Consider the following 27,587-nt stretch of genomic DNA (forward strand, 5'->3'; position numbering starts at 1 on the left):
GATAAAAGGGCGGAGGTTGTCACGCGTCCCGTCTACTATGTTCCGCGGTTTTCTACGGGGACGCGGCGGGGAGGAGGGCGACGCCGAGGGCGAGCAGCAGACCGGGGAGCTTCAGGCGGTCGGGTTCGGCCGGCGAGCTCCTGGGGACGGCGTGCGAGACCCCGGATTCGTCTCTTTGAGGGTCCTGGTGGGAAAAGGACAAAAATGGTCATATCATAACTGGGGTTGTCAAATAATGACAGTAATTCGTGGAACAATCTTTACGGGTCAAATTTGAATACCTTTTTTTTTTTTTTGTTTGTTTGTTTTTTTTTTTTTTTCATTCTTTCCGATTGATCGCATGATATTTGTGCGCTGCATCGTAATTTTTTTCATGTCCCTCCAATTTGGCCCGAAAGCAGCGCATTGAGTCGATACCGTGATACTGTGCTTTCGATTATTGAGAACAGGAACACAAAATAATCGTCAAAATATATTTAACATTTTCAAAACAAACAAGCTGTACATGAAATGCTACATTGAAACATGGGAAACCAGAAAACTAAAAACATCACGGTAGCAGCCGGCGCAGTGGATATCTTTGCATTCAAAGGATATCTTTATTACAGCTCCGTCGATGGACAGCCAGGAGCATTTCACACAATTTGCCCTTCAAATTCAAAACAACCTGACCCTAAAACCGACCTCCGACGAGCTTCCTCCATTGAGCATCAAATGTGACAGTTCGAGTGCAGGAGAGTAGTGGGTATGGGAGGGAGGGAGGGGCCCAGATGTTTTTAAACAAAGCTCTGACCAATCAGGGAGCTAGAGCCAGAATGCGGAGCTAAGATACAGAGCCATAAACGGGGGCGGACATCGATAAGGTCTCATTTGGTGATATTTATGACAATTTTTTCAGAAAGATTGTGAGGCCCTGAGCACGAAGGTTGACTCCCAATGATTTAAGAATAAGGTGATATATTAAAAAATGACCTTAAGATCAGACCTTAGGGAATATATGTAGGGAATATATATATATATATATATATATATATATATATATATACAGTATATACACAAACACATATTTATATATATATATATGTATGTATGTGTGTGTATGTGTGTATATATATATATATATCTCAAGATTCTATGTATATATATATATATATATATATATATATATGTGTGTATGTGTATGTGTGTGTGTGTATATACTGTATATGTATGTGTGTGGGTGTGTATGTGTGTGTTTGTGTGTGTATGTATATATATATACATACATACATATGTATGTATGTATGTGTGTATATATACATACATACATATACATACATATATATATATATATATACAGTATATACACAAACACATATTTATATATATGTATGTATGTGTGTGTATGTGTGTATATATATATATATATATATATATCTCAAGATTCTATGTATATATATATATATATATATATATGTGTATGTGTATGTGTGTGTGTGTATATACTGTATATGTATGTGTGTGTGTATGTGGGTGTGTATGTGTGTGTTTGTGTGTGTATGTATATATATATATACATACATACATATGTATGTATGTATGTGTGTGTGTATATATACATACATATATATATATATATATATATATATACTGTATATATATATAGAAAGAAAATGTTGCAGGTGTACAACATGCAGCTGTGTGACCATACCGGACAAAGAGCGCTGTCCACTGTGAGATTTGACTCCAGTTTCTGGGCCTGGAAGAAAGGAAATAAGGAAGGAAAGAGGGAAGGAGTCCTCAGTCATAAAAGAAACCATAAAGAGACTCATCAAATCCACATGTCTTTGGCATCACAGACGCCCGGTTTTAATCTGCCAAATTGTACAATAGGTGCCTTGTTTTGGCCTAGAGGTAGAGGGAGGCGCAGTCTCTCCACTTTTTAAGGAAATGAGGTTGATGGAAGGGATGAGCGGCTGAAAATATTACATTTGCCGTCAAAGTCACGTTCCTAACGTCCGACTTCCGAGAGAGGAAGCAACTAGGAACTAATGCATTTGACAACACGGCTTACGGGAGCTGTCACTCACAACTTGTGCAACAAGCAGTATATTGCAATAACTCTGTAATAACTGTATAACCTTTATTTGTACAGCACCATTCATACACATCATACAACTCAAATGCATTACATTAACAGAAGGCTATCAAATAGTGACAAAAGCACAGATGCCTTGAATTGAAAAAAAAAAAAAAAAAAAAAAAAAAAAAAGGTAAATACTGTATAGTCATTTTTTAGGACTTTGAAGGATCACGATCAGTCCTCAGTGAATGATTCATGATTATTATCAACTCACACAGAGAAAGGCAGGATTCACACAGAACCCTCGACTTAGTAGGCGTGTAGTAATAATTTATACCCTATATGCCTTGACTATGATTTATCATGTGCATTGAATCACATCTTGTATATTCTGTACATTTTAATATTTGGTTAGTTCTGTTCTATATGGTTTGGCTATTTCTGTACATTCAGCCATTTTTATGTTACGCTATATATTTTTTTTTAGGCTACTGTAATTCTGAGTGCATGGGTGAGTGCGTTTCACGTGCATTTCAACGTGGTGTGTTCACGGCCGAGGGTGTCTCTGTGCGCGTTTCTGTTTTTGAGAATCCATTTTTTTGTGACAGCGTCGTAAATTAAAACCCTTTTCCTCCGGCCGCTGGGAGGCTTTTAAGCAACTCTTTCTCACGCTCGCACCCAGATAGGGAGCCGGAATACAGCGAATGATGAAGCGGCCGCAGCGGTTTGGGAACATAATAAACACAGGATAGTGGAAAAGAATGATGAATCGCTCTATAGGAGGTCCTTCCCAGCAAGGAAGCTTTTTTTTTCTTTTCTGTTGTTTGGTTGGGGGGGGGGGGGCTCGCAATAAATCACATTATTACTATTTAAAAACGAAAAAAACCCAATATGATAAATTGTCTCAGCGTGTGATATCATCTCATTTGAAAATATAGTCCTAGAAGACTTATCAGGTTGGGCTATCAGAGGCCTGGAAACATGTTGGTTGGGATCATAAAGTAAACTCAGACTGCACAGTTCACCAAAGAATATATATATATATATATATATTTTATTTAAAAAAAAATTCTCCACATTTTTTTGTTTTGTTTTTTTGGAAGATAATCTGGTTAATAAAAACCTGTAGACACCGCAAGGCTGCCCGGGCTTGCCTGGGGTCGAGTCCCATTAGACCGAGATCGTGTGTGTGTGTGTGTGTGTGTGTGTGTGTGTGTGTGTGTGTGTGTGTTTTGTGTGCGCGCGCGGGCGTGCGTGCGGTGAAATGCGGTGGCCAACCAATTAGCTTTGACATGACAGCTATCTTCAGCAGTCGTCCACAGCGACGTATCGTCTTTCTCCCCCCCGAGGAAGGGATTTAAGCGCCACGTAATCACAGAGGCGTCCCCGAGCCTTTCGGAGTGACAGACCCAATCTCCTGCCGGGGGTGTCTCCACCTGAGATGCAGGGCCCCCCGTCAATACCATCCACCCGTCTGTCCAACGGGTGGGGAGTCTGTTTTGAGGGGACCTTGATTTGTCCCAGTGCAGCCATAACGTGCCTCAACCCCATCGCCTCCGACTAAGTCAAGGCACTTGACGACGTTGACAATCAATTCTGCTGATTTTATTTTATCCTATTTATTTTATTTTAATTTTTTTTTCAAAATACCGCGATCGGAAGTAATTGCGACCGTTGTTCGAACCCGTGCGAGGTTCCTTTACCACTTCACAGGCCAGTCAGCTCCAAATTAGAAGCTTCTTCTTTTTTTTTTTTCCCATCCTAAAAGCTTTCTTTCATATATTCAAAATGTCAAAGGATCCCCACCAGGCCGGCGGCCATTAAATCAGCTCCGAGCTGACGGACACTCATCCATCTGACTCACAGTGGACCGCCGTGTTATTCCGAACGGATTTTTCTTTCTTTTTTTCAAACGACCTCCCGTAACGAATGCATTTACCTCGGCCGCCCAAACATGGATTTCGGGTGAGTGCATGCGTCTCTTTTTCACCCTTACTCTTCCATAACACACACACACACACACACACACACAAACACGTATCCCACGGATATCTGTGGCCTAACGCTCATCAAATTGAGGCTAACAGCAGGAAAACGAAACCTTCCCGTCCCCTTTACCTGCAGGCTCCCGCAGAAGTTGTAGAGCGTGTCGGCTTCCAGGTTCAGGTCCTTGGTGTTGGCCCCGGCGTCCAGGGCGCTGCTGGCCCTCCCCGGGCCCCGCCGCGAGGTGCCCGGCTGGGGCGTGGTCGGCCGGATCGGGGGCTGGGGCTGCCACACGCCGACGTCCGTTCCGTTCCCAAACGCCTGGATGGCGTTCCCTGCGAGCGAGACGGGGCGTCGACATTCACTCGGTTGTTATTCTTTTGTATGGGGGAAAAACATGTCATTTCCTTAACTGGAGAGTTTATAATTAGGGCTTCCATAATAACAGGGTTCCCAAAACGCAGTCAAACTTGTTTACCATAGTTACCGTCCTGGCAACTGGCTCAGCGCAGAGGAATAACAGAGCGACAGCGGCTTGTTTATAGTGGTAATTCCATTAAATACATTTTGATAATGTTATTTTGTGTTTCTGCTCTTAATAATTATAGCTCTGTGCGCGGCTTTTTAAAGCGGAACATCTTTCTTCAAGGTCAAATTTGAGAACATGTAAAAATCGTGATTAATCTCGTGATATTTTGTGCGATTAATCAATCATTCATTATTTTAATAATTTTACAGCCTTGGTTATAATTGGATATTCTTGTCCTTTTCGGCTAAGACCCTCAAAGAGAGTTCTCCATGATCAAAATATAGTATAGCTATAAGTATTGATGCTCTGCTTTTTAAAAAATAAAATCGTTCTTTCGACATAAATTTGAGCGAGTTCGAAGATTGCGATTAATCGCAATTAACTCGGCAAATTCCAGCGATTGAACTGTTGGAAACGTTTGGCGGCCCTGTCGGTAATCTCCAGATGGCTTCAGAGCGGAACAAAAAAAAAAACGACAGGTTGAGACGGCGGCCTCTTTGTCGGCCGTCCAAAGGTTCTCGGTGTGGAAGATGGGTCCAGACGGGCTCATCGGGCGTGGAAAAGGTCTGAGGGGTCCGTACAATGCGCTTGTCTGGGATCAACCCCTTTGATCACATCTTATGCTTTCGTGGAAGGAGAATTGACTTGACCTTTTCTCCTCCGCCTCGGAGAGACCCGATGGCGGACTCTAATAGCCCTGACACCCCCCCCCCCGCCCCCCCCAAAAAAAAGCCTACACTCCACTGTGGACTTATAATCACACCTAATGACTGCTCAAGATGAAAGAATCCCGAAGGTTTTTTTTTTTTTGTGTGGGCGAGCAATTCTCCCGACATTGATTTGACACCTTCGCCGCGTGTTGACATTTTGTCAAGTTGATCAAATCCGCGAAATAAGAACGGTGGGGGGTGGGGGGGGGGGTTTACAAATCGAAGCCCTTCAACCGTGAGAGCCAAAAAAGCGTCAAATTTCTTGATTGAATGGATTCTTCAGCTACTTCTCTTGTGCCCGCCGCTCCTCAGTTCAAAGTGACTTATCAGCGAGTCGCCAAAAAAAGAAGCCATTTTGAGATTGCGCTGCAATTGAATGTTTTTTTTTTTTTTTTCTGAGAATCCGCGACATCTCCTGCGTTGCTGGACTTGTAACGAGAAAAAAAAATTAATTGTAATGGTGATTATTTCTGAAGCGCCAAAATGAAAAAGTAGACAGCCCTTTGCCGAAATGCCACGACCTCATTGCGGCGCGGTCCTGTTGACTACCATCACCCTTCAATGCGCAGATGCGGCGACGTTGAAAGAAGCAGGCACTGCGACACGCCTTTTAATTTAAGTCCTTCTCTGAAACTTGACCCATCGGTTGCTGAAGTGAATGACACCCGTCGTTCTGCGTCATTGTTGTCAAGCATGATCACTTTGCCTCTCGGACCGTTCCGGAGAAAACCTGAAACAAGCTCCTGTTGAATTTCAGTTCCAGCTCCAACGCCTCCCGAAGCAAACCGCTGAAAGTGTGTTCTAGAACTGGCTTAGGGAGGTTTTGGCGCCGTCCACCGGACTCAATTTCCCCGCTTTTGGACGCGGGTGTTTCTTTGGGTCACGGAGGAAACGCTTAGCTCCAGTTCAGAGAGAGAGACTGAGTTGAGCCGACTTCACGCAGACTCCGACAAATGGCAGGAACAAACCGGAAGTGCATTCAATTATAGGGAGAGTCCGCAGGCGAAAAGCTGCGACGAGGTGCGGAACTTCCATGTCCGATCGAGGATGTGTTACAAAAATGTTCAACTCATGCAGCAAGTTTTGGTCCGACAGTACGAGCGGGAGTTACGTCAGTCACGTTCTTTCTTTATAATTATTAGTGGAACTGGGATTGAAACGACGTGAATAAGTAAACGGTATAACCTAATGACGTTATTAATGCTAATTATTATAACCGTTGGATGTCATCATATTCACTGTCAATACATTTATTTTTATTGCAAATTGTTGCGTGATTTATATTCTGTTCGCACTTTGAAAACACTGAGGCCGTTTTAAACTCCAGCTAAATGTCCAGCTTGGAAAACTGCTCACCGCCTTACTGGGAAAAACAAGCGCTCCCATTTTCCCTGACATAAATGTGACGAGAAACCCAGACGCAGCGCATCCGGCGGCCACTAGGAAGAGGATCCGGCCGTCCGACGTGGATACGGATTCGGTGTGAATCGGGCTCACGTTAATTGAAGGATCAGTTGGCTATCAAAGGATCGGTTGGCTATTTTTCAACCAACCGACGACCGAATGGGCTGGTCATTTATAAGTATCCATTTTAAAAGGTAAGGCAGGGGAAATAGGCTGTTTTTTTTTTTTTTAAATACATCGGTTATAACTCACGCAGGCATCGGTTTCTGGCGAAGAGCTCGGCGAACCTCTCGCACTCTGCTTTGCTGTTGCCGCTGCTGCTGCAGTCGCACCACGGCGACATGCTGATGTCCAGGGAGCGCTGGTAGTTAGGAGTCATCACCGTGCCTGAGGAAAATGACATTACTATATAAGGTCGGTCTGCATGTCTTAAATTGTCTCATATTCATTTTTTTTTTTTTATATATCTTTATTAGTCCCACAATGGGGAAATTTGCAATTTCTCTGCATTTTACCATCCTAGTAACTGACGCATCTAGGAGCAGCGGGCCGCCATAAAGAGGTGCCCGGGGAGCAGTGAGGGGGTTAAGCGTCTTGCTCAAGGACACATCAGCACGCTACCAGGAGGAGCAGGGGATCAAACCGGCAAGCTTACGATTACTAGACGACCCGCTCTACCACCTGAACCAGATCTTCCGCCTTCATTGTTTAAGTGAGGGGGGGGGGGGGGGATAGCGATGCTTTAAATGATCCCATTTCTTAAAATTATTACTAAAGTGTGATGGCGAAGCGCGGTCACAACACCAGATATGAACTACAAACCCGAGAAACTTCTGAAAGTCCTGAATCTATTGCTCGGTCCCAAATCATTCCCAAACAGATAATGGAATTGGTTAACTCGGATAAAGCGGCGTTCTGTACCCCCGCCGCGCCGCCCCACCCGTGAGCTGCTCAGTGATGTGTACAATTCAGAGAAAGGGTTGGGGAGATTATGCAGAAGCTCGAGCCGGGGGATCCAAAGGCAAATTATTTGCTTGTGTATTTATTTTATATGTATTTATCAATTTTCCTAATGTTGCACGACAAACCATAACTCTAAATATGGTTAAAAAAAAACTACAACTCTGAATAGACATTCCATGTTGTCGCAAAAAGGGACAATGCCACCGACTACATCTTATCAGGACGTTTGAGAGACAATTGTTGAGATAAACCAAAAAGACACCTAAATTACAGCGCCTTTTCCATTCTCTGCTCGACTGCATGCAGGACATTTATTTTTCTGCCTCAAAGCTGATTAAATCTAAAACAGAATGTCACGGCTATTTACATAAACCGCTGAAAACCTCTTTTTTGCATTTAAAAAATAAAAATGCGAGAATAATTTACCGATAAGTCCAGAATAAGCCAGGAGACAGTCTGCGTAGTTTTCCCTCAAACAGCCTGATACGGAGCGAGCCTCTGGCTGGCAGTTACTGATGAAGTCAGCCAATCTGGATCTGACATAAAAAAACATGTGTTATTGTGTTTATTATCAAACAAAAGAATAAAACAATATAAAATGTCTGAGAATTTGAATATATTATGCAGGGCTTGACAAACATAAAATTAATAGGTAACAATTACAATAAATAAGGTGTGTTGTGTGTGTGTGTGTGTGTGTGTGTGTGTGTGTGTGTGTGTGTGTGTGTGTCTATGTGTGTGTGTGTGTGTGTCGTGGCTAGTAAACAATAATTATTTAGAGGTAGATCTTTCCAGCGAACAAAGCAAAATGAGAATTCTAACTGAACCATTCCAATGCTCTTCACTCCGTAAGAAGACAATAGAGCCAGAAAAATATTGAGAATATAACATTAAATTATACATATAATACATTTACTGTATATAAAACAAAAGGATAGGGTTATTTTTTTTTTTCATGAAATGCCTTGCTTTTATTGTAATTGTGTAATGTGCTTTAGAGAATGTTAATTGAGTCCAGTCACATTAAGTCATTATAAATACTGTTTACTGTAGTGGAATGAATACAAACAAAATATTTCATACAATTTCATAGTTAAAAGAAATGCTTGGGAGCCGTGAGAGCCGAACAAATAAGAGACAACCTTTTCAACACACTGCAAGTGCACCTCTTCTCCTCCGCCCAGTGCGTCAGTGTCCGCTCTTCTTATTCTACTCGTCATATCACAGCATCATGTTCCGTTTAACATTATATATCATCATATATATATATTATATATCTTTGATAAGACAATCTGAATCATATCCATAATGTTAACTACTTTTATGCTCCATAAGAGTAGTTAACATTATGGACTCAGCTGGAACAGCTCCACTTCGGCGGTACAGTACGCAGTTTATTTACGGATGACGTTTCATTAGAGATCACATTTATTTTTCACTTGCCCGATTGTACAACGCCATTCCACTTGCCCGAACACCGAGTTTAGTGGCCCCGTGCCGGCGGGCAAGCGTTAATGTCAAGCCCTGTTATATATTAAGAAATGAGCGAAATTCCCGCGTCCACAACGAGTAAGTTGGATGGGAAAGCCAACTCATTCGTCCGAATGTGGCTGGCGCTGCCGTGGTGCCTCTCTGAAACGGGCCTCTTATGGAAGAACACCTTAGGGCTGCCACTGCAATCCATCTGTTTGGGCTACAAGCGGGAAAAGACCAGGCTGGTTCTCCGACTAAGAGACTCCAACGATCAGTCAGCGAGGAACTCAACCGCCAGGGTCCGTACGGGCCGGAAAGTGGAAAGCCCAAGCTGAGGTCAACCAAGCTGCCGGTAGGCTGCAGCACCAAGAATCCGTCGACAGGGTCCAGGCAGGAAGGGCAGGGTGGGGCGAAGCGCCACATTTTTTGGTCTAAGGCCAACCAGAAAGCGAGAAAGGAGATGGTGGTATCAATGGCGACAAGGATGGAGGAAGAGCGCTACAAGATCAAAGCTGTGTCGCAGGGCCAACAAGGAAGCTGGACAACCTGGGACGGGGCTGGACAAGCGGAAAATCAGTTGGTCAGCCTATGACACGTTTCCCTGTCCTCGGAACCCCCGCCTGTGGCTCGGGGAACAAAGGATGCTGCTCGCTCTGCGCCGCTCCCAACGCAAGCCTCCAGCGCATCTTATCAGGCTGCAACACCACGCGTCCACAGGGGCGCTACAGATGGCGCCATGATCAGCTCCTGGGGAGGCCGACGGAGGCGCGGGAGGGGCGCAGACAGGAAAGCAGGGGATGTTCACCACCAGTGGAACACCACATCCATTTTGTCAGGGAGGGTTGAGGGGAAAAAAAGAAGCACCAGGCCAGGAGAAACACAAGGGGCATTTTCCTCTGATGGGGAGTGGGTCGATCTCCGCAGGCAGCTCCAGTTCACCAGCGAGGTTACCACCACGTCTCTCCGTCCCGACATAGTAGCGTGGCCCACCAAGGCAAAAGCTGCACTCCACATTGAGCTCACAGTACCATGGCAGGAGGGGATTGAGGCTGCCTTTGACCCAGAGAAGACCAAGTACTCAGGACTGGCTGCCGAGTGCAGGGAGGCCGGCTGGAGGACCTCAACTACCCAGTGGAGGTTGGACGCCGAGGCTTCGTGGGGCTGTCAACCACAGGGACACGACGGAGTGTCCAGAGGAAAGTTGAAGAAGGCAACAACAGAACCGGGGTTGGGCTGAGGAGGAAGGATAAGCGTTGGGGGGGAAGAACACCTAACCCAGATGCCAGCTGCAGGGAGTGGCAGGGAGACGTCCCTGTCACTGCTCCGCCGCCAGGAGACGTTCCAGGATTATAGGAGCCAAACGTGGAGGATTGGTGGTTCCTGGCTGATGACCCTGCAGCTCACCCATGGGCACCGGAGGAGGTGCGACAGGCAGTAGCACGAAGCAGGTTATACCAGCTACCAGTGCACCTACCAGAATACCATATCATAATAAATCAATCTAGAATATTACAAAATTATAAAACACTTGGCTCTGGCGTTCACCTGCAGATGTAATTGGTCTTGCAGGTGTTCTGCAGGGACATGCAGTTGGGTTTATCCCGGTCCTCATACGAGCAGATGGGAACGATGGTTTGCCGCCGGCGTTCTGCACAAGCCGACTGGTCCCCTGCTGGACATGAGCAGAACAGCATCCCATAGCTGTGTCTCGGCGGAACCTGGATTTTTTTTTTTTTTTAAACAAACGTAATGAAGAGAAGACATAAATACTTAAACACTAATGATAATGGCAAGAAGAAATAAATGTTACCTATGATAAACAGAAGTATACATGTATACAGATGTGCAGTCCTAATTTGCAGATGCTCCAGTCAACATAAGGTAAGAATCAGGAACCACATTCAATTAATTTGCCAAATGCATGTAAGGAGTTTCAAATGTGCTTATGTCACTTTGTACAAAACTGCTGCGGGTAAAGAGCTTTTCCCCACAAGGTTTAAGTTACAATGAGTAACTTAAATGGTCCATTCTGCCACTAGAGGGAGCACTAGTCTGTCATAACGTCAACAAGAACTAACCCCTGGATGACGGATTGAAATCCAACTTGAATACTTGAGAGCTCCCTATCTTGGAACCACAAGTCCCGTGTTGCTTTTAAGCACTTTCGTCCTTCTACTTGCACAGAAAGAAGACTGTTTCGCATCTCAAGGTTTCTAACTCCTTTCTTTTTCATTTGCTTTCGTTAAAGTGGGTCGGTAAAAAAAATTCAAGGATGCAACTTTGATAAAGGCCTGAATCAATAACCTTGACGTAAGTTAGGGTGTTAACAAATATAAAAAAAAAAAATGAACAAAGTTAAAATTTGTTTCAATTCCCCTCCCTCGGGATGGGAATTGGTCAGTCAGTTGGTCAGTTGGTCAGTCAGTCGTCAGTTGGTCATATCTCGTCGAGCTCGATACAAGTTAAAAATGTAACAAACTGTTCAGCGTTCAAAATGCAATCCATGCGTAGTTCCATGTGTAGAACTCTGCAGATTGGACAATATGAACTCTGTCTGCACAAAAACCTTGGCATTAAATACACTTGCACTTGAAAAATGTCAATTCTCGGGTAGAGAGCCAAGTCCTTGACAAAGTGGCGGAGGCTTTTCATGTCTGAAAATGGATGCGGAGTCATCGACTGCGCTTATAAAGTCACGTTTATTTTCCTCTTTGGCTGCTATACCTGCGGAGGACAACAGCGGCCATTACAAAAGGGAAGGCAAAACGGCGGCGGGGCTACCTTGTCGAAGAACTGCCGCAGGGCCTTGTGGCACTTGCGCTTGTTGCAGACCTCGGAGGCGGAGACGCGGCTGGTGCAGGGGTTGATGTAGGCCGAGCGGTACTTCTTACACGTGTCGTTCAGGTTGCAGGCCTTGGCCGCGCTCAGGCAGTTGTTCTCCTTGGTGGAGGCGGGCTCGCCTGCAGGGGAGGGAGGCGGAGGGCGATCAGAGATGGAGAGAGGGAGAGACAGACAGACAGGGAGGTAAATAGACAGGTAGGAAAATGGACAGACAGGTAGACAGACGGGTGGACAGACAGACAGGTAGATAGGTAAATAGACACGTAGGTTAATGGACGGACAGGTACACGGATGGGTGGGTAGGTAAATAGATGGCTGGGTAGGTAAATAGATGGGTGGGTAGGTGATAAACAGACCGGTAGACAGACAGGCACTGTAGGTAGGTAAATAGACAGACAGACCAACAGACGGGTAGAACCGCGACAGTGTGTGTCTTCAGCATACTGATGTTGTCCAATCGGGGGCGTCTTGCTCTTTATTCCTTTTATTTAATTAAAGTGACATCATTTCATTTTTTTGGGTAAACAACCCCAGCTGCAGAGTGCTGCTTTATGGCTCCGCTAAAATATCTTGGGGGGGGTATGATCCAGACAGCAGCAGATGTCTGGTGACATTGACAATTCTTTTTGTTGGAGACAAGTCCTCACATTAGAGATTTATCCCCCCAAAACCAGACTCCACTCGTGTCTGTGGTGTAGAGCGGGCGTGGGAGGCGGAAGCGGAAGTCTGCCGCGTCAACCCGTCTGTAACGCGCACGCGACCTCCGGCCTGGAAATATCTCTGCATTCATTCCGACAAAAGGTTTGCATAAAAACGTGACATCGGACAAAGTGGTTAAATCTAATGGACCCTCCTTGGTTTGGATTGGATTCACATGAAATCACTAGTTATGGACGTTATTACAGATGAGAAAGCGGCGATGCAATTTGACCAACTCTGGAGGATCAATTTTTATAATTTGGCTTTGTGCAACATCTGAAAATCTATAGTTCGATTGATCTCACATTTGATTTGACTGAAAATGTGTGTGTGTGTATGTGTGTGTGTGTGTGTGTGTGTGTGTGCGTGTGTGTGTGTGTGTCGCTGGAGTTGCAGTTTGTTGTTGAGCTGTGGTCATCCCGTTGGAAAAGCCCTGGGCCGAATCTCCCTCCTTCCACATCAATCCACATAAAACACACCGCAAAACAAAAAAAAAAATACAGCTGCCATTAAAATGCTAATGAAAACCTGCTTATACAGATTGTAGCCACAAACACACACACACGCACGCACACGCACGCACACGCACACACGCACACACACACACACACACACACACATTTGCTTATACATCCACATTAGCAAGCATGTATGTTTGTAATTACACTGTTATAAGCACCTTAATAATGCACGGGGCCGTCATGATCAGTTGAGCTGATTCTTAATTATAATATGAATAATTGGATGAACAATTGAACTGCAAATTTTATGCGGTAATTGCGACAGCCGTAATAATGCGCTTTAAAGTGCAAATCCATAAGTTCATCCGGGCTGGGTGGATTACGCTACGGTAAGTTCCAGAATTTCATTGTGAACCGCAACATTTTTACGAGTCGGGTTCACCAACCGCGGCCGGCTTTCAGCTTCTATGCACTTTTGCCGAGAAAGTCGGTGGAACCCCGCCGCCAACAATGATTGAAAAAAGCTCATATAGAGGACCACATGCCTTGCGCAAACGCATTGAATGGCCTTTTTTTTTTTTTTTTTTTTTTTTTTTTAAGAAGTGCCATCTTAAAAGTATCAAGTATGGGATTTTTTTTTCAACAAAATAATCTCACGGATTACCACTTTAATATGAATGCACTTAATTGACTGGCATTGCTCAAGCCCCTCCAACATGGCCTTCCTTTCACCCATTGGGCAGCTTCTTCATTGACTCAAACAACTCCCCCCAACTCTCTCCCCCCGCCGCCCCCCTCTCTCCCCCTCTTGTTGTCCGCGTCCTTCCTGCCTGATTGACTCTCACTTATCCAAACTATATCCCCCTCGGTCGCCGCACGGAAGAATGGAGCCGGTTATTCTGGCTTTTTGAAGTGGAATTGAAGCTCGGCGCGCTCCTTCATGCACCGCGGCGCCAAGTCCTGATTAAATCAGAATTTGTTATTGAACCCTGGGTTAATCACACATTACCAAACCCATCACGGGGCGGGGGGGGGGGGGGAGGTGTCAGTGGCTGTGTGGGGACTCCCGGGTCAGCGGGAGACAGGGGCTCGCCAGCGTCACTGTGACCCGGCGAGGACACGTCGCTAAGCAGCAGGTTAATTACACACACACCTGGCTGAGAAAGAAACATTAAAAAAAAAAACACACACACATATAGAGTCATGTGTGTGTGTGTGCGTGCGTGTGTGTGTGTGCATGCGTGCGTGTGTGTAAATACGCTCTGCTTGGAATTGAGGGTTAAATTGAATGTGTGTGTGTGTGCGTTTCCAAACCTCTGTGTGGGTTTGTCTGTGTGTGTTGTTGTACATACAGTACGTGTGTATATGCATGTGTGTGTGTGTGTGTGTGTGTGTGTGTGTGTGTGTGTGTGTGTGTGTGTGTGTGTGTGTGTGTGGGGTTGTGTGTCTGTCAGTGTGTATATGCGTGTGTGGGATTGTGTGCGTGTACATGTGGGTGTGTATATCCATATGTGTGTATGTTGGATTGTGTGTCTATGCATATGTGTGTATGTGGGATTGTGTATATGTGTGTATGTTGGATTGTGTCACGGTGCATGACTGGCATGGCGTCAGCTAAACAGCCCAGGGCGACACAAAACCTTTCACTTTGTAAAATCTTAAGCTAATTTGGGGTTCATTTCTTTTTCTTCCGTGTTTCCAGAGTGGCTTCGGTAGAAAATCAAGTTTCTATTGTGTATTCTAACTTAAAAAGAAAACAACAACCGCTACCACGCCAAAAAACATGTCACAACCCACTGCAAACAGAGAGAGACCTTTCAACACGCTCATAGTGAACACAACAAGTAATAGTATCAACAACTGTCCTCCTCTAACATTGTGGCCCTGAGTCATTGTCGCTGGCAAAGGCGGCGGACCCCGCCACCAACGATGTTAAAACCGCATATAGAGCAGCACATCCGTATCGCAACAACATTGAATGGCTGTTTCTTAAGAAGTGTCAAAAATGTTTTTTATTTTTATTTTTTCATTATTTTTTTACAAAAGAATCTCATGGATTACCACTTTAATACTAATGCACTCAAATGGTTAGAATTGACATGATCATGTCACTCCACAACGCCCTTCCCTCTGTGCTGGTAGAGGGCTGCAACACCTGAAGACCCTTCAGTACAAGGATTTACTGTATGTGTTGACGGACGTTTCATAATTTAAAGTAATATGGTTATAGCAAACACAACAAAAAATAGTATCTAGCTGGTTCCCCTCACGCAAAGTTAAAATACACTTTTATTCTCCAAATATATCTGATCTATACCGTCTCCTCTGAGCTCACACGTTGGCACAACACGCTTTGGAATTTGACCCCTTGACCTCCAATTGGTACATACAAAAGACGTGGTGACCGGGAAGGGGTTTAAGGGGATCCCGCCTGAGATCTTAATTATGGCTTATCTCCGGTGGGGAGCGGCGCTTTGCCACTGATACAGTGAAGGTGAGAATATGAGCAGGGCGGGGCTGCTATTGTTGAGCCGCAAGAGCCTGGAGTGTCAGGCCGTACCAGGGTAAAACCCGACGTGTGGGGTGCCTCAAAAAAACAAAGACAACCAACATCGACATTGCCGTTGAACGTTTGCACAATGAAGCCGAAATATTATCTCCATCCCTGGAAGGTGAACTTTGTCTCCACAGGAGGCGACGAGCCCAGCTCCCGTGGAATTGTCGGGGAAATGCACCTCCCGGGGTCTCAAAAGCTTTAGTTATTTCACCGATGCGTCTTCGTGAAGAGTAAAACCATCTCAGCTGTTTTCAATGCATCTACTGTACGGGTGAGTTGCGGGGTTGCCAGGTATGAGCGCGAATGCCTCGCGTCAGAATACAGTATGACCGTACTATCTGGCAGCCCTGCAGCACTGCACAAACAAGGATGAGAGCGGTGTTTGTATTTGGGGGGAAGAAGCGGACCTCCCAAAACACTGGCTGTGTCCCTTTAACCGACTACATCAGCACCACCCACACAGGAGGTAACCGATGATGTCCATGTTTATAGTGTGAAACTGACTTTAATGCACAAGCCTCACTCGCAGTTCACCCCGCAGCCTAATTTCTATCCTGTAATCGACGCACCCGGGTTATGAATCCACGCTGCGAACATCAGGGAGTTTTCACAAAATGCCTCTTTCCGAGCTTAGCACATCAGACCTGTCGGGGTCTTATCGGCGGGAAGCCTCATAGGTTCAACGCGTCAGGCTAATTCAGTTTCACACGGACAGAATAATCTAATAGAAGCCAACTCTACCAAATCTCCCGGCAATCCGATTATAACCCGCCCCGGCCGCTTCCTCTCCGCGTCGGAGCACCTGCTCCCCGCTGCCGCTTCTCGCCAAATCATTTCTGTAACTATGCACAAGTACACAGGGTGGTTTTTTTTTTCTGTTGTTGTTGATGGTTGTCGTAGTGATGATGGAGGTGTGTTTGTGTCAGAGAGAGCATCAATAATACAAAGGGTGGAACGCCCCGATCACCGGCAGGATGAGCGCTACGCTGATGTACCGGCGACAACGGGGGAATGATTATCTTGCTCAACCTAAGTCTGGAAATAAAGCCCCGATTTTTGTGCAAAGCCCTGCACCTGCCTGATTCCAGTCTTTGGAATTCTCCTCAAACTTGTCGATGTCGTGACGTAGTCATAGGTCACAGAAAGACACTTATACCGAGGATACTTCTACTACAACTTAAGCCTCTCATCCACGTTATCATCATTATCAGGGTCATCAATGGCCTAAATGTCTCTGAATATTTTGTATGCTACCGTGAACACCCACACCCACACACACACACATCCAAAGTGCAAGGACGTGGTCACTGAACACACATTTCAGCCACGTGTTTAAGTAGGAGCTAGGCTAGTTGATTCCATCTGCTGCCATGCATTGGGCTAACACAGTTAGCATGCAGCCGTGGCTACCTCTGTTCTGGACACACGGACCAAACTGATCCACTCTTATTGTCTGAATCTTTGTAAGATCGACAAAAAGGGAATTTCACGGGAAAAAAAAGTATAAAGTATCCCCTTAACTGGCATCCATTCCAGCAAACATTGCATATAAGAAAATTAATAGATATCAATGCCAAATAACTGACTACAAATGTATGCAATACATTTTCTGTGACCGTGCAGTAGGTTTCCTCATAGACAATCGATTAAACATCGTAGAACAAATACAGAAATGCTTTTGCGGCCCTTTCCAAGGGGATTCAAAAGGCATTCATTCCAGCAATCACTGAAAAATAACATTAATGCCGCGTTCGCATGGAACACTGGAGACGGCATAACAGAGCTTTCTGAACGGCACGGGGGGGGGGGGACAAGCATGACGAAATGTTGCCATGGTGATGTACAAAGACTGCAATCAAATAAATTAAACAATTATTTTGTGTAATAAAATGCAGGTTACTATTAATATTTTATTGCAAACTCAAATTAATCTTTAATTCCCTCCAAAAGGTATTGACATTCATAGTTGGTTAAGTTGACACAAGCAGCTATAAAGCATCATGTTCATCTCCAAGCAGGTTTGATAATGGATATTCCCTTCATGGATATATTTATGGATATTGTAATGCGGCTTCAAGAGAGAGCGCATCTATAGAGATCTGTTTTCTGGTAGTGATCAATGATCTGTTAACTGAGCGATCAATGGCTGATCACCTGGTTTCCACTGGAAATAGAAGCCCTTCTTTAATTATTAATTATGCATGTTTAATTATATTATTATACAAGTAATAACCCGGGAGCTGCAACTTCATCACTGGACCGACCGCCACGTCCAAATCCTCCATCTGCTTCCTCGCTGCAAGCGCCAAACAGCCTCCATGCAATTAATAAATAGAAACAGCTTATATACCAATCAACGGTTTTTATTTCAGCCATTTAAGTGTGATATTCCAGTGGCAACGTCCATCACTGCAGCGCAAAACTGCCGCGGCCCGCAGCAGACATGCGCAGTAGAGTGGGCTCCCCGCTTCCTCCGTGTCTGTAAGGTAGCTACGTAACATGCGGCTGTAATTCTGTCGCGGATAACGGCAAAAAAAAGTTAAAATATTTAAACTTTGACGGCGAATGGCGCGCGCCGTTGCCCGCGTTCTCGGCCGGGGCCGCCGTCACGCCGTCGTCCACTAACACGACTTCCTTATTCCTTCCTGACTGAGACCAAAGGACGCAGGTGCATACCGGGACCAACGGTGCATTTCTTTCTACAGTGGGCATGGTGGCTATGTTTGACAAGAGGGGACGGACTAAAACTATAACTGAAGGAGACAACGTCGCTTTTGTAAGGACATATGAAAGGGAGCAATATAATGGACAGTGCTAATGCTTTTTCCTTGATTATTATTATTGACTGATTCAAGCGTAAGAGCTCTCGGGTCCTTTCAGGCCGTGGGCCCCGGTGCGGCTCTGCCATCGCATGCGACGTCATGTATTGATGTGCGTTCGACAAAGCGGACGCTGATTGGCTCGTAAACAGGATGACTGTTTTGAGAAAAGGAAAAAAAAAAAGAGGAAAAAAATAAAAACATGCCGCATTAAGGGGCGTGCGGTAATGAACGTGGCGGAACGCGTCCCCGTAATTCAACGATGCGGCAAAATTATGCAATCTGGAACCAAGACGCCAGGTCTGAACGGGTAGAAGGCTCATCCTGTATCCCACTTGTAGCCTCAATTGGCTTTATTTCCTCAGCTTGAAAGCCGTGATTAGCCGCCTGCCTCCGTCATTACTCCTCTTTACATATTCTCTTGGCCCGCCGCCGTCGTGCCCCTGCCATCAGGTGGGCTCATCTCCGGGGGGGGATTTCTACTCACACTCCTTCAAGCCGCTTCTGCCTAAATCCTCTTTTTCCAACAGTCTGCATTGGTGCACGTCACGTATAATGCACAGAATGTCAGCCCTTTGAGATGTGTGTGTTTATGCATTTTGATGTCGTGATTGGTTTCTTTCGGCGTGGCAACCGTGCCTTTATTTGCGACTACACAAGGAACAATAAAGGAAAGGTCATGACTGAAATCGTTATAATACAGACCAAGGCCCATTAATTGGTAATAAGTGTCTGTATTTACTTCCTGTTCCTGTGTTCCTGCCACACTTCACGCTCCAGGCTCGCTCCCCTATATCATATTTGCATTAGGCTGGGTGCGGCTGACTGGTCTGGACTCTGACTCAAACATCCCAGATTTGACTGAAACAGTTTTTGGACGAAATAAAAGGAGCGCACAAGGCGGCGCCATTCACGGCGAGTTTCTCTGGCGCCGGGCGACGGTACGCGTGCAATGCCTGGCGTGGCCACTAGGGGTGTTTCCTCACGCCACCTCACGTATTGACGCCACGTCTGAGGAGGCGGAGGCTGATTGGCTCGTGACAGGGTGACAATGGCGTGCGATTAAGGACGCGGCGGAACGCGTCTGCAGAATTCCATTATGTGGCAGTTAAAGCCGGTTGTAAACCCAAACTTGTCCCTGTGTTAGGATGACATTTACAACAAAAAGGCATTAATGTCTGTTCAAGACTGTTGCTGGAAGCTGTTAAAGGATCTTATTAAAGTTCAAGTTGTGCAACGTTTTTTTGCCATCTCTTACCCAACCAAGGGGCAGATTAACAACAAAAGACAAAACGGTTATTGTGGTCGTTTTCTTTTCATGGCTCGGAGCTGTGCATTGGATTTTAATGATTTGCGGGAGTCATCAACTTGTTGTTTTTTTTTGTTGTTTTTTTTACATTGCGTGCGTGCATAAAAGCTGCCAGCAGGAGAACTAACTGCTTTCAATGTCGGTCTAAGTTCCCTCGGCCAGGGGCTTCTCAACCGTTTTTTGTTTTTTTTGTCCCCTGACCCCTGTTTTTAGTCCAAAAATTAGGTGCTAAACTTTCAAAAACTGACAAACGCAGTGTGAAGTCTTCTGTGAAGTATGAAGCGTTTCTTCAATTCAGCTGTATAAGCTCAAGTCTATAATGCTCCGTTCCCCCTCGGGAGCCTCCCTGACGGACTGGACTGACACCCTCTGAGGACTCGCTGCCCGGGCCCGCCACTCGAGTTACCGCCTTTGTTAGGGAGACCGGGTCAAGGGGGAAGGTGCAGGAAGGGAGGACGGGATGAAGGGGTGGGTTCCGTCAATCTGAAACCAGAGAACTTAAGTAAGGGGGAGGGAATGAGCGCCGTGGTTCTCCAAAGGCTCTCGAAGGACGTTGATGACAGGGGACGCTCCCCCCGTCTGGCCAATCCGAGAATCAGCCCCCCCGCCCCCCCCAAGGTGACATAGAGCACCCATATGGTGTATTTTCCTCTATGGTCATATTTCGTTACATGCCTTAGCTCCGTGCAGCAGGTCAAGATAATCTAAAGATGAATTTTTTTATTGTATATTATTTTTATGTTTGGTTTGTTTAATTGCTTTTAGTGATTTATTGTTTATTTTTCATCATTAGGTTATTACTGTATATATTGCCAAAGAACATTTTTCTTTTCGATTTTATTTATATTTATTATTACATCTATACATGTTTATTATTATTATCGTTATTTTTGTTGTTGTTGTTATTGTTAGTAATAATAATAATTTTATTATTATTTATGCCATATTTACCTAAAACATTTTCAAGTGAGGGGACACAAGTGAGGTGGCTGATATTCAGGAAAATATAAAAAAATGGATTATTATAAACTTGGAACCCAAAGCCCCAAAATATAAACAGGATATATCAACTCAATTATACTGCCTATACTGGGAAGGATGAAAGCATGAAAATGGAGAAAGAAAAACCAGCTTCAGCTGATTAGTAGCAGATAACCAGTCAATACAGGGCAGCGATGTAGGGAATACAAAATAGACAAAGAATCGTACTTCTCCACTCTTTGCTGCAGATTTTGGGAGACAAATGACTGTAGTCAAAATCAAATCAAGTCTACAGATCTGTACTAAAAAAAAAATATATATATATATATATATATATATATATATATATATATATATATAGCTTCTGATTTTGCACCCCGTATTTCATAACTTCATCAGATGAGGTGATGAGCAACTTCCTGGCTGAAGCAATATCTCCACCCTGAATAGTGTGAGTCAATGAATTGCTAATTAAAGTTTGACTAAGTCGGAGGTCAAGAGGCTTGTTCCTAGTACCTGATGTTGAATAACGGAACCAGAGCGAATGGGAGATTGGGTCTCAAAGAGGATCCAAGTATTTTGAACTGGGCACGATTCACCCGTGAGCTGCACTTTGGAGGAAGTCGCTCTGCTAATGCATTAGACCGTGCTGAACTCCTGCAAACTGGGGATATGTTAATTCCTCTCAAAACTCGGGCGAGGGTGGAACATGGGAAATAAAAAGTAGCCAACGCTAATACGAGGCCGCTGGAGTTTTCCAACATTGCCTTGATGGAATACGACTGGAGACGGCCACCGACGGCAATGAATTAAAATGTCATAGTGGTGAAATAATTGAAAGAAGTTGATTAATGCCTTTTTCTTCCTGTCTATTAGGAATTGTTAACGCTGAAATAGTATCGTCTGTATTTCCATTTTGGAAAATAATGACGATACGGTGAGAAACATACCTTGAAAATGAAAAATCTCCTGGTTCCCGCTGACAATTAAAACACACACATCTTTGTCAGAGGTGTTCTAATTTTGCTATATTGTGTATTAGTTACAGCAAGGGCGCTCACGCCTTTTCAAATGGAATTAACAAATACAAAAATATGGCAAAATTGAACACATTTGACAAACGCACGTGTAGGTCATTTTAAAGCAGGTTCATTATCGCATCATTAGAATTTTCCAAAACCCGAAAATACAGACAATTTTAAACGAAAAATGTGACCTTTCATCAGGAAAATGTTGAGAGGTAATGTAAAATGTGTCTAAATGTGACTAAAACTCAATTTGGACACTGGTATGGTACATGTAGGGTAAAAAAAAACCCAAAAAAACATGAAGCACCCACTTGAAAATTGTGCCAAAATAAAAAACAATGAATAAAAGTGTAGCACGTTGGATATGATGAACAACTATAGATTACAGTGAATCTCGGAGATTACCCCCCCCCAAAAAAGGTTTTAAACTCAAGGACGGGCGGATGGATGGAGCGAGGAGGAAGAAAATCCGGCAGCGATCAATGGAGGCTTAAGAACATCAAAAACGTAAAACTTAGAAGAAACAATTGAGCGCTCTGAAGAAAGCCAGACAAGTTTCCACAGAGGAAAGAAATAAAAAGAGATTGCCCTTGAGTAGCCATCAGCGAAAAGTAGTCCTTTTTTGCAATCGGCCAAATGAGCCGGCGCAGAAGGGCTCGGCAATTTGGAAATAAGAGAGCGGCGGCGAGAAGAGGTGACGTCCCGTCTGATGTTCTTTTCGACGTTTTTGTTCTGCTGCAGCTTCTCACTGTGCTTCAATGCAATCCAATGGGGCATACGTTTAAGCCTTAAAAAATATATATTCTTACAATGTTGTAAGACGGTTTTTATGTGGCGTTTTTTATTGACTATTTGGTGCCTCCGCAAATCAGCTCTTTTGGATGCAGGCTGTGCGTAACGTGACGCAAGAGACTAGAAACAGGAGGTAGTCCCACTTCACCCCAGCAGCGGCCCAGGAGGGAGGCCCGTAATCTTGGGAGTAGAAATGGCTGATAACAAACGAATTCAATCACCAGTTGATAATGACCTCGTTATCGATGAGGCGACAGAGACACGGCTGCTTTCGTGCCATTTTTCTTCCTTTACAAACCAAATTGATCAACCATCATGGTTGACTTGGCCACATTTCTCTCTCGTTGCTGATTCGCTCCGACGAATAATTTTGGGTCTGATGACCTTTTTGAGGCCCACGGGCTTTCTCCATTTTGTGTCTGGATCGGTGTCAAGGTTGGAAGTCAATTTGGCGGGATGTCAACATTTTCATCAGGAAGTGGCCCATTATACTTGCACAGTCTACTGAGCAGCTGTGGGGTTATAAAAGATTACATACTGGGTCTCGTTTGACAACCCATTTCTACGTTTACTCTGTTTACTCTCTCTTAAGAATTTTTTGTCATTTAACCAAAATCGCTCAAGATTCCTTTGGGAGGAAGCAATGTATGTACATGGGTGTTGACGAGTCCATGAGAAGTATGTCCACATAGTGACTGTAGAGCCTGAATTGAAATAATATTATATGATATATAAAAATAATAGTATATATATATATATATATATATATATATATATATATATATATATATATATATATATAAACATATGTCCTGTCACTACTGCTCACATAAATCTATGAAATATACCATTAAAAAATAAAATAAATAAATAAATATATATACAGTATATATATATACAGTATATATATATACAAGCGTATGTATATATACAGCATATATGTGTGTGTGTGTGTGTGTGTGTGTGTGTATATATATATATATATATATATATATATATATATATATAGCAATTGATTCAAAACAACGTGTGCTTTTGTACATTATGCGTGTTTTGTGATGTATGTCATTTGTCATTGCTGCTGCAACACTGGAACTTCCCTTTGGGGACTAATAAAGTTTGAAATTGTAATAAAATTAAATCTTTATCTTATCGTGTTACAATATAACATTTACAAATATGAAAATGACGTTAAATGTATTATGTGTCCATGAATATTATATACCATGCCATACCATGGGTGCATCTCTGAAATAATAATAATAATAATAGGAATTTCAATCGTTACTACAAAAGGTATTTTTCCGATATAGACACACAAACAAACGTAAATGTTGTTTGGACATGACGAGTAATCTCACCAACCACACAATGGACAACACAATGCCAGATAGACAGATGGATGGGTGAAAAGATGGATGGATAGAGCCAGTCCACCCCCCCACAAGCTCTTTACGACTGCTGAAAAGCAGTAATAGTTAAAATACGCTTCAATATATTGTCGATATTTAAACATATACACTTGGGTCATTTCTTGATATGTCTCAAATGGAACCCAGTCGTCGGGCTGTTGTGCATCCATACATGGGAGACGTATGGGCGGCATCAGGCTGACCCGGGCCCCTGAGTGCACATGCATTTGTGTTTCCTCCCCCAAGGCGCTCTCTCTCCCGCTTATTGATTCATGCATGACGCGGCATTTCATTCCGGCTATTCCCGGCAAATTTATTCCGCCGGTTATTGGAACGGGCGGCATCATGCGCCTTCCGGTTCGGAATTGACGACGTTCTAAAACACACTTCGCCGCCAACGAGGCAAGAGAAAAAGTGACTTACGAGAACAACGCTCCCAGAGCACTCCCAGTGGCTTATAAATACCAGTCTGGCATCAGGAGGGGGAAAATAAATAGCATTTTAATAACGGTAGGTATTTAATTGACTACAAAATGGGTTTTCCCCTCACTCCACTTACTAGGCCAATTTAGCTATTTCTGTGTCCATTCAACTAAGTTGCGCAGTAGAACAGGACGGTAGATAAAACGAGTGAAACAACAATAATGATCGGTTCTGACATTTTTCACTGGGGGAGCACCAACACCCACTATTTGGCCCCTTGCATTACGATCCATAAAGCAGAACGTGCAGTCGGCTCACAGTGTGCGTGTGATTTAGCACCGCGGCTCGCCGGGGGCCTGGCTTAGCTGCGAGCCATGAATTAAGTCACCTTACGGCAAATGGATTCCTGATACCTATTCCGTTAAGTGGATTTATTCCCCTGGAGTCGCGAGCGGGATCGGTTACATCCTGATTCGGAGAGAAATCGTCAGTTAGAGCTGGCGGCTCTCTCCGTGACGGCCGAGGGAGGAGTCGGGTGTCAGTGACTCACTGGAATTGACTTTGATAGACTGATGCATCGGCGGCGGCACCCCGGTTTCAAATAATTGGCTCGGCCGTCGGTCGGACGAATAGTGATCTCGCAACGTTCAGCGCGACTCGGAGCGGTCGTCTCCTCCCGACTGTGCCAGGCCACCATTAACCATATTAAACCAACGTTGTACCAGTTGACCTTGAGCGTTACACCACCAGAACCGGCCCCCGCCCCCGCCCGGTTCCCAAAACCTACGTTTCCTTTGGACTCAGCGAGTTCTTACAAAATCCCCAGCATCTCAAACTTTATTCAAAACGAAGACATCATTTCAATCGATTGATTTCCAGCGGGTCGGGAACGTCTCTCCGTCTCGAATACCAATTGAAGCCGAGCGTAGGCGCGGCGGTGCGGAGCGCCAAATGAGATGACATCACCGCTCTGACGACATGGTTCAGCACGGGGCCAAACCTCTCCGGCTCACCTCAACTTGGCTGAGGTCCGTTACACACACACACACACACACACACACACACCCACACAGGAGGATTTCCCTTTTTCATTGGATTCATCAAATTCCGAGTTCCTCCGTCGTCCCCGGAAAGACTTGACCAGTTTTCTTCAATGGATGGACGACGACGACACGAGGACTTCGGAGAAGACATCCGCCACCGTTGCCACGTTACTAAGTTCTACACCTCTCCCGGGTGGTCTGACTTCAAGGTTTCCCAAACCCCTGCGGTCCTCGATAAGGTCTGAGTGTTTAGTCATCCGGTCATTTGAAGGAATTCTTCATTCGTCGAGTGGATTAAAGCGCGGGGGGGGGGGGGGAGCAATCTAATCAGCGTTGCTGCTAAAGATGTAGCGAGAGTCCTTGGCTACACAAAGTTCCTCCTCCTCCTCCTCCTCCACCTCAGAGGAGCAATCACCGCTCGGCGTTAGAAGGGTCCCTGTGATGGCGGCAGATCTGGCTGAGGCTTTTTTTTTCCGCCGAGTGCAATCCAAGCGCGCCCGGGCAGCTTTTGACATTTTGGAGAGGCAAGTGGTAAAAATAGGGTCGGGCGGTTTCGTATTTGTACTCGACTGCGCTACGTACCGGTGGAGCGTTGTTACCTACGTAACGTAGGCCGGAGAACCGTGGCGTATGACGATGACGGCAGCAAAAAAAAAAAGATGTTGAGATGTTATTGAGATACGCTCCGATAACATCACCGGCCGGCATCTATGGGATGGGTTTTTTTTCCCCCGAACCCCCCCGGCAGGACAATTGGGTACCCCGGGGGGGGACTTAGAGTGCCCCAACCACCGAGGTTCCCAAAGACCCAGAACCGCAAACTCTCCTCAAGACTCACGTCCTAAACAACGGACGGGTCAATCAGAAATAGCGACCGCGCATCTAGTCCCGTGAAGTCACTTCCACCTCTGGATGTAAGTGGGGGCGGGGGATAAATAAACAAGCCGACCATTTAGTGTATGGCTTTGAGAGCTGAATATTAAACACGCTAGATTACCATGGGGGGGGGGTCATAATGGCAGATAGAGCCTTTGTGATGGATAATGGCCGCTGAAAGCTGCAACATCAAACCAGATGGTGATAGAAAAGCGTTACTGTCAAATGCGGCCAGATTTGTAGCTAAGTGCGGTGACTTACACAAACAAACACACACACACACAGACGCGTCACACACACACTCCCGCTGTCCAAAGTTGAACGTGAAGTGGAGATGACGCCGATCCAGAAACTGACCTGATATGATGGGAGCCAGGCGGAAGATATCTGATAGCCGGCTATTAACGGGCTCGTATGGAGAGTCTTCCAGAAAATCATTACCTGTGTGTGGACAATGGACATCAGCTGAGACCTTGGGGGTAATAATTAGGACTATGAACATACTTTGTCCAAGATCATGCATCGTACATTATAATTAAGTCTGATGTCTGATAAGTGAATTTCTGATTCAGGTCACATTTAGAGCAAATGTTCTGATTGTTATTATTGTAATTAGAACATTTGTCCGAGAAATGTGTTCAAATCCGAAATTCTACAAACACGGTAATGTACCACACATGTTTAGCGCACATGTCAAATAATTTGAATGAATTATGTATCTGACACCATGACCTTAGAAAATGAATAGTTGTAATTGGTATGCGCCTGGCCTTACAGGTTCCACAGTGATTACACTACACATATTGAAATGTTCACCTTTAACATTCAAACAATTTCTAAGGCGTGGAAATGGAACCCTCTTTGTGGGTATCATTTGGAAGGAAAACGTCTATTTAACTTAAACAGTTCAGTGCATTACAACCTTTTTTTTTTTTTTTTTATTATTTTTATGATTGAGCGACATACCCTGCAAACTCTGGAAAATGCTCCAATAGATCCTCAGGCAGTTCTTCTCCTTCTTCATGCCTCTCCGGCACCTGCACTGGTACAGGTGGCTCTGCTTCATGGCCTCCATGGCGCTCCGGCACTCGCCCTGCGCCTCCGCGCCGGACACCGCGCTGAAGTTGCCCTGGCTGCCCGCCACGCACTGCCGCATGGTGCGGTACCGCGGGCTGCAGCCCGGCTCCCGCAGACACTGCTCGCTGGCCCGCACGCAGTCCAT

The 27,587-nt window shown here is 44.8% G+C and overlaps 1 protein-coding gene across 1 annotated transcript; it reads right to left on the reverse strand.

Moving 5' to 3' along the window:
- LOC307245557 (GDNF family receptor alpha-1-like) lies at positions 1-27,587 on the reverse strand (the record flags this gene model as incomplete). The annotated part of the gene is made up of 9 exons (XM_080021201.1): positions 1-184; positions 1,691-1,738; positions 4,181-4,380; positions 6,941-7,075; positions 8,078-8,187; positions 10,670-10,842; positions 11,906-12,084; positions 26,723-26,806; positions 27,332-27,587. The coding sequence occupies 9 exons, from the start codon at positions 27,585-27,587 to the stop codon at positions 53-55; spliced, it is 1,317 nt and encodes a 438-aa protein (XP_079877327.1). The 3' UTR covers positions 1-52.

This window comes from Zeus faber, assembly GCF_960531495.2.
Source record: "Zeus faber genome assembly, chromosome: 20".
Taxonomy (NCBI): domain Eukaryota; kingdom Metazoa; phylum Chordata; class Actinopteri; order Zeiformes; family Zeidae; genus Zeus; species Zeus faber.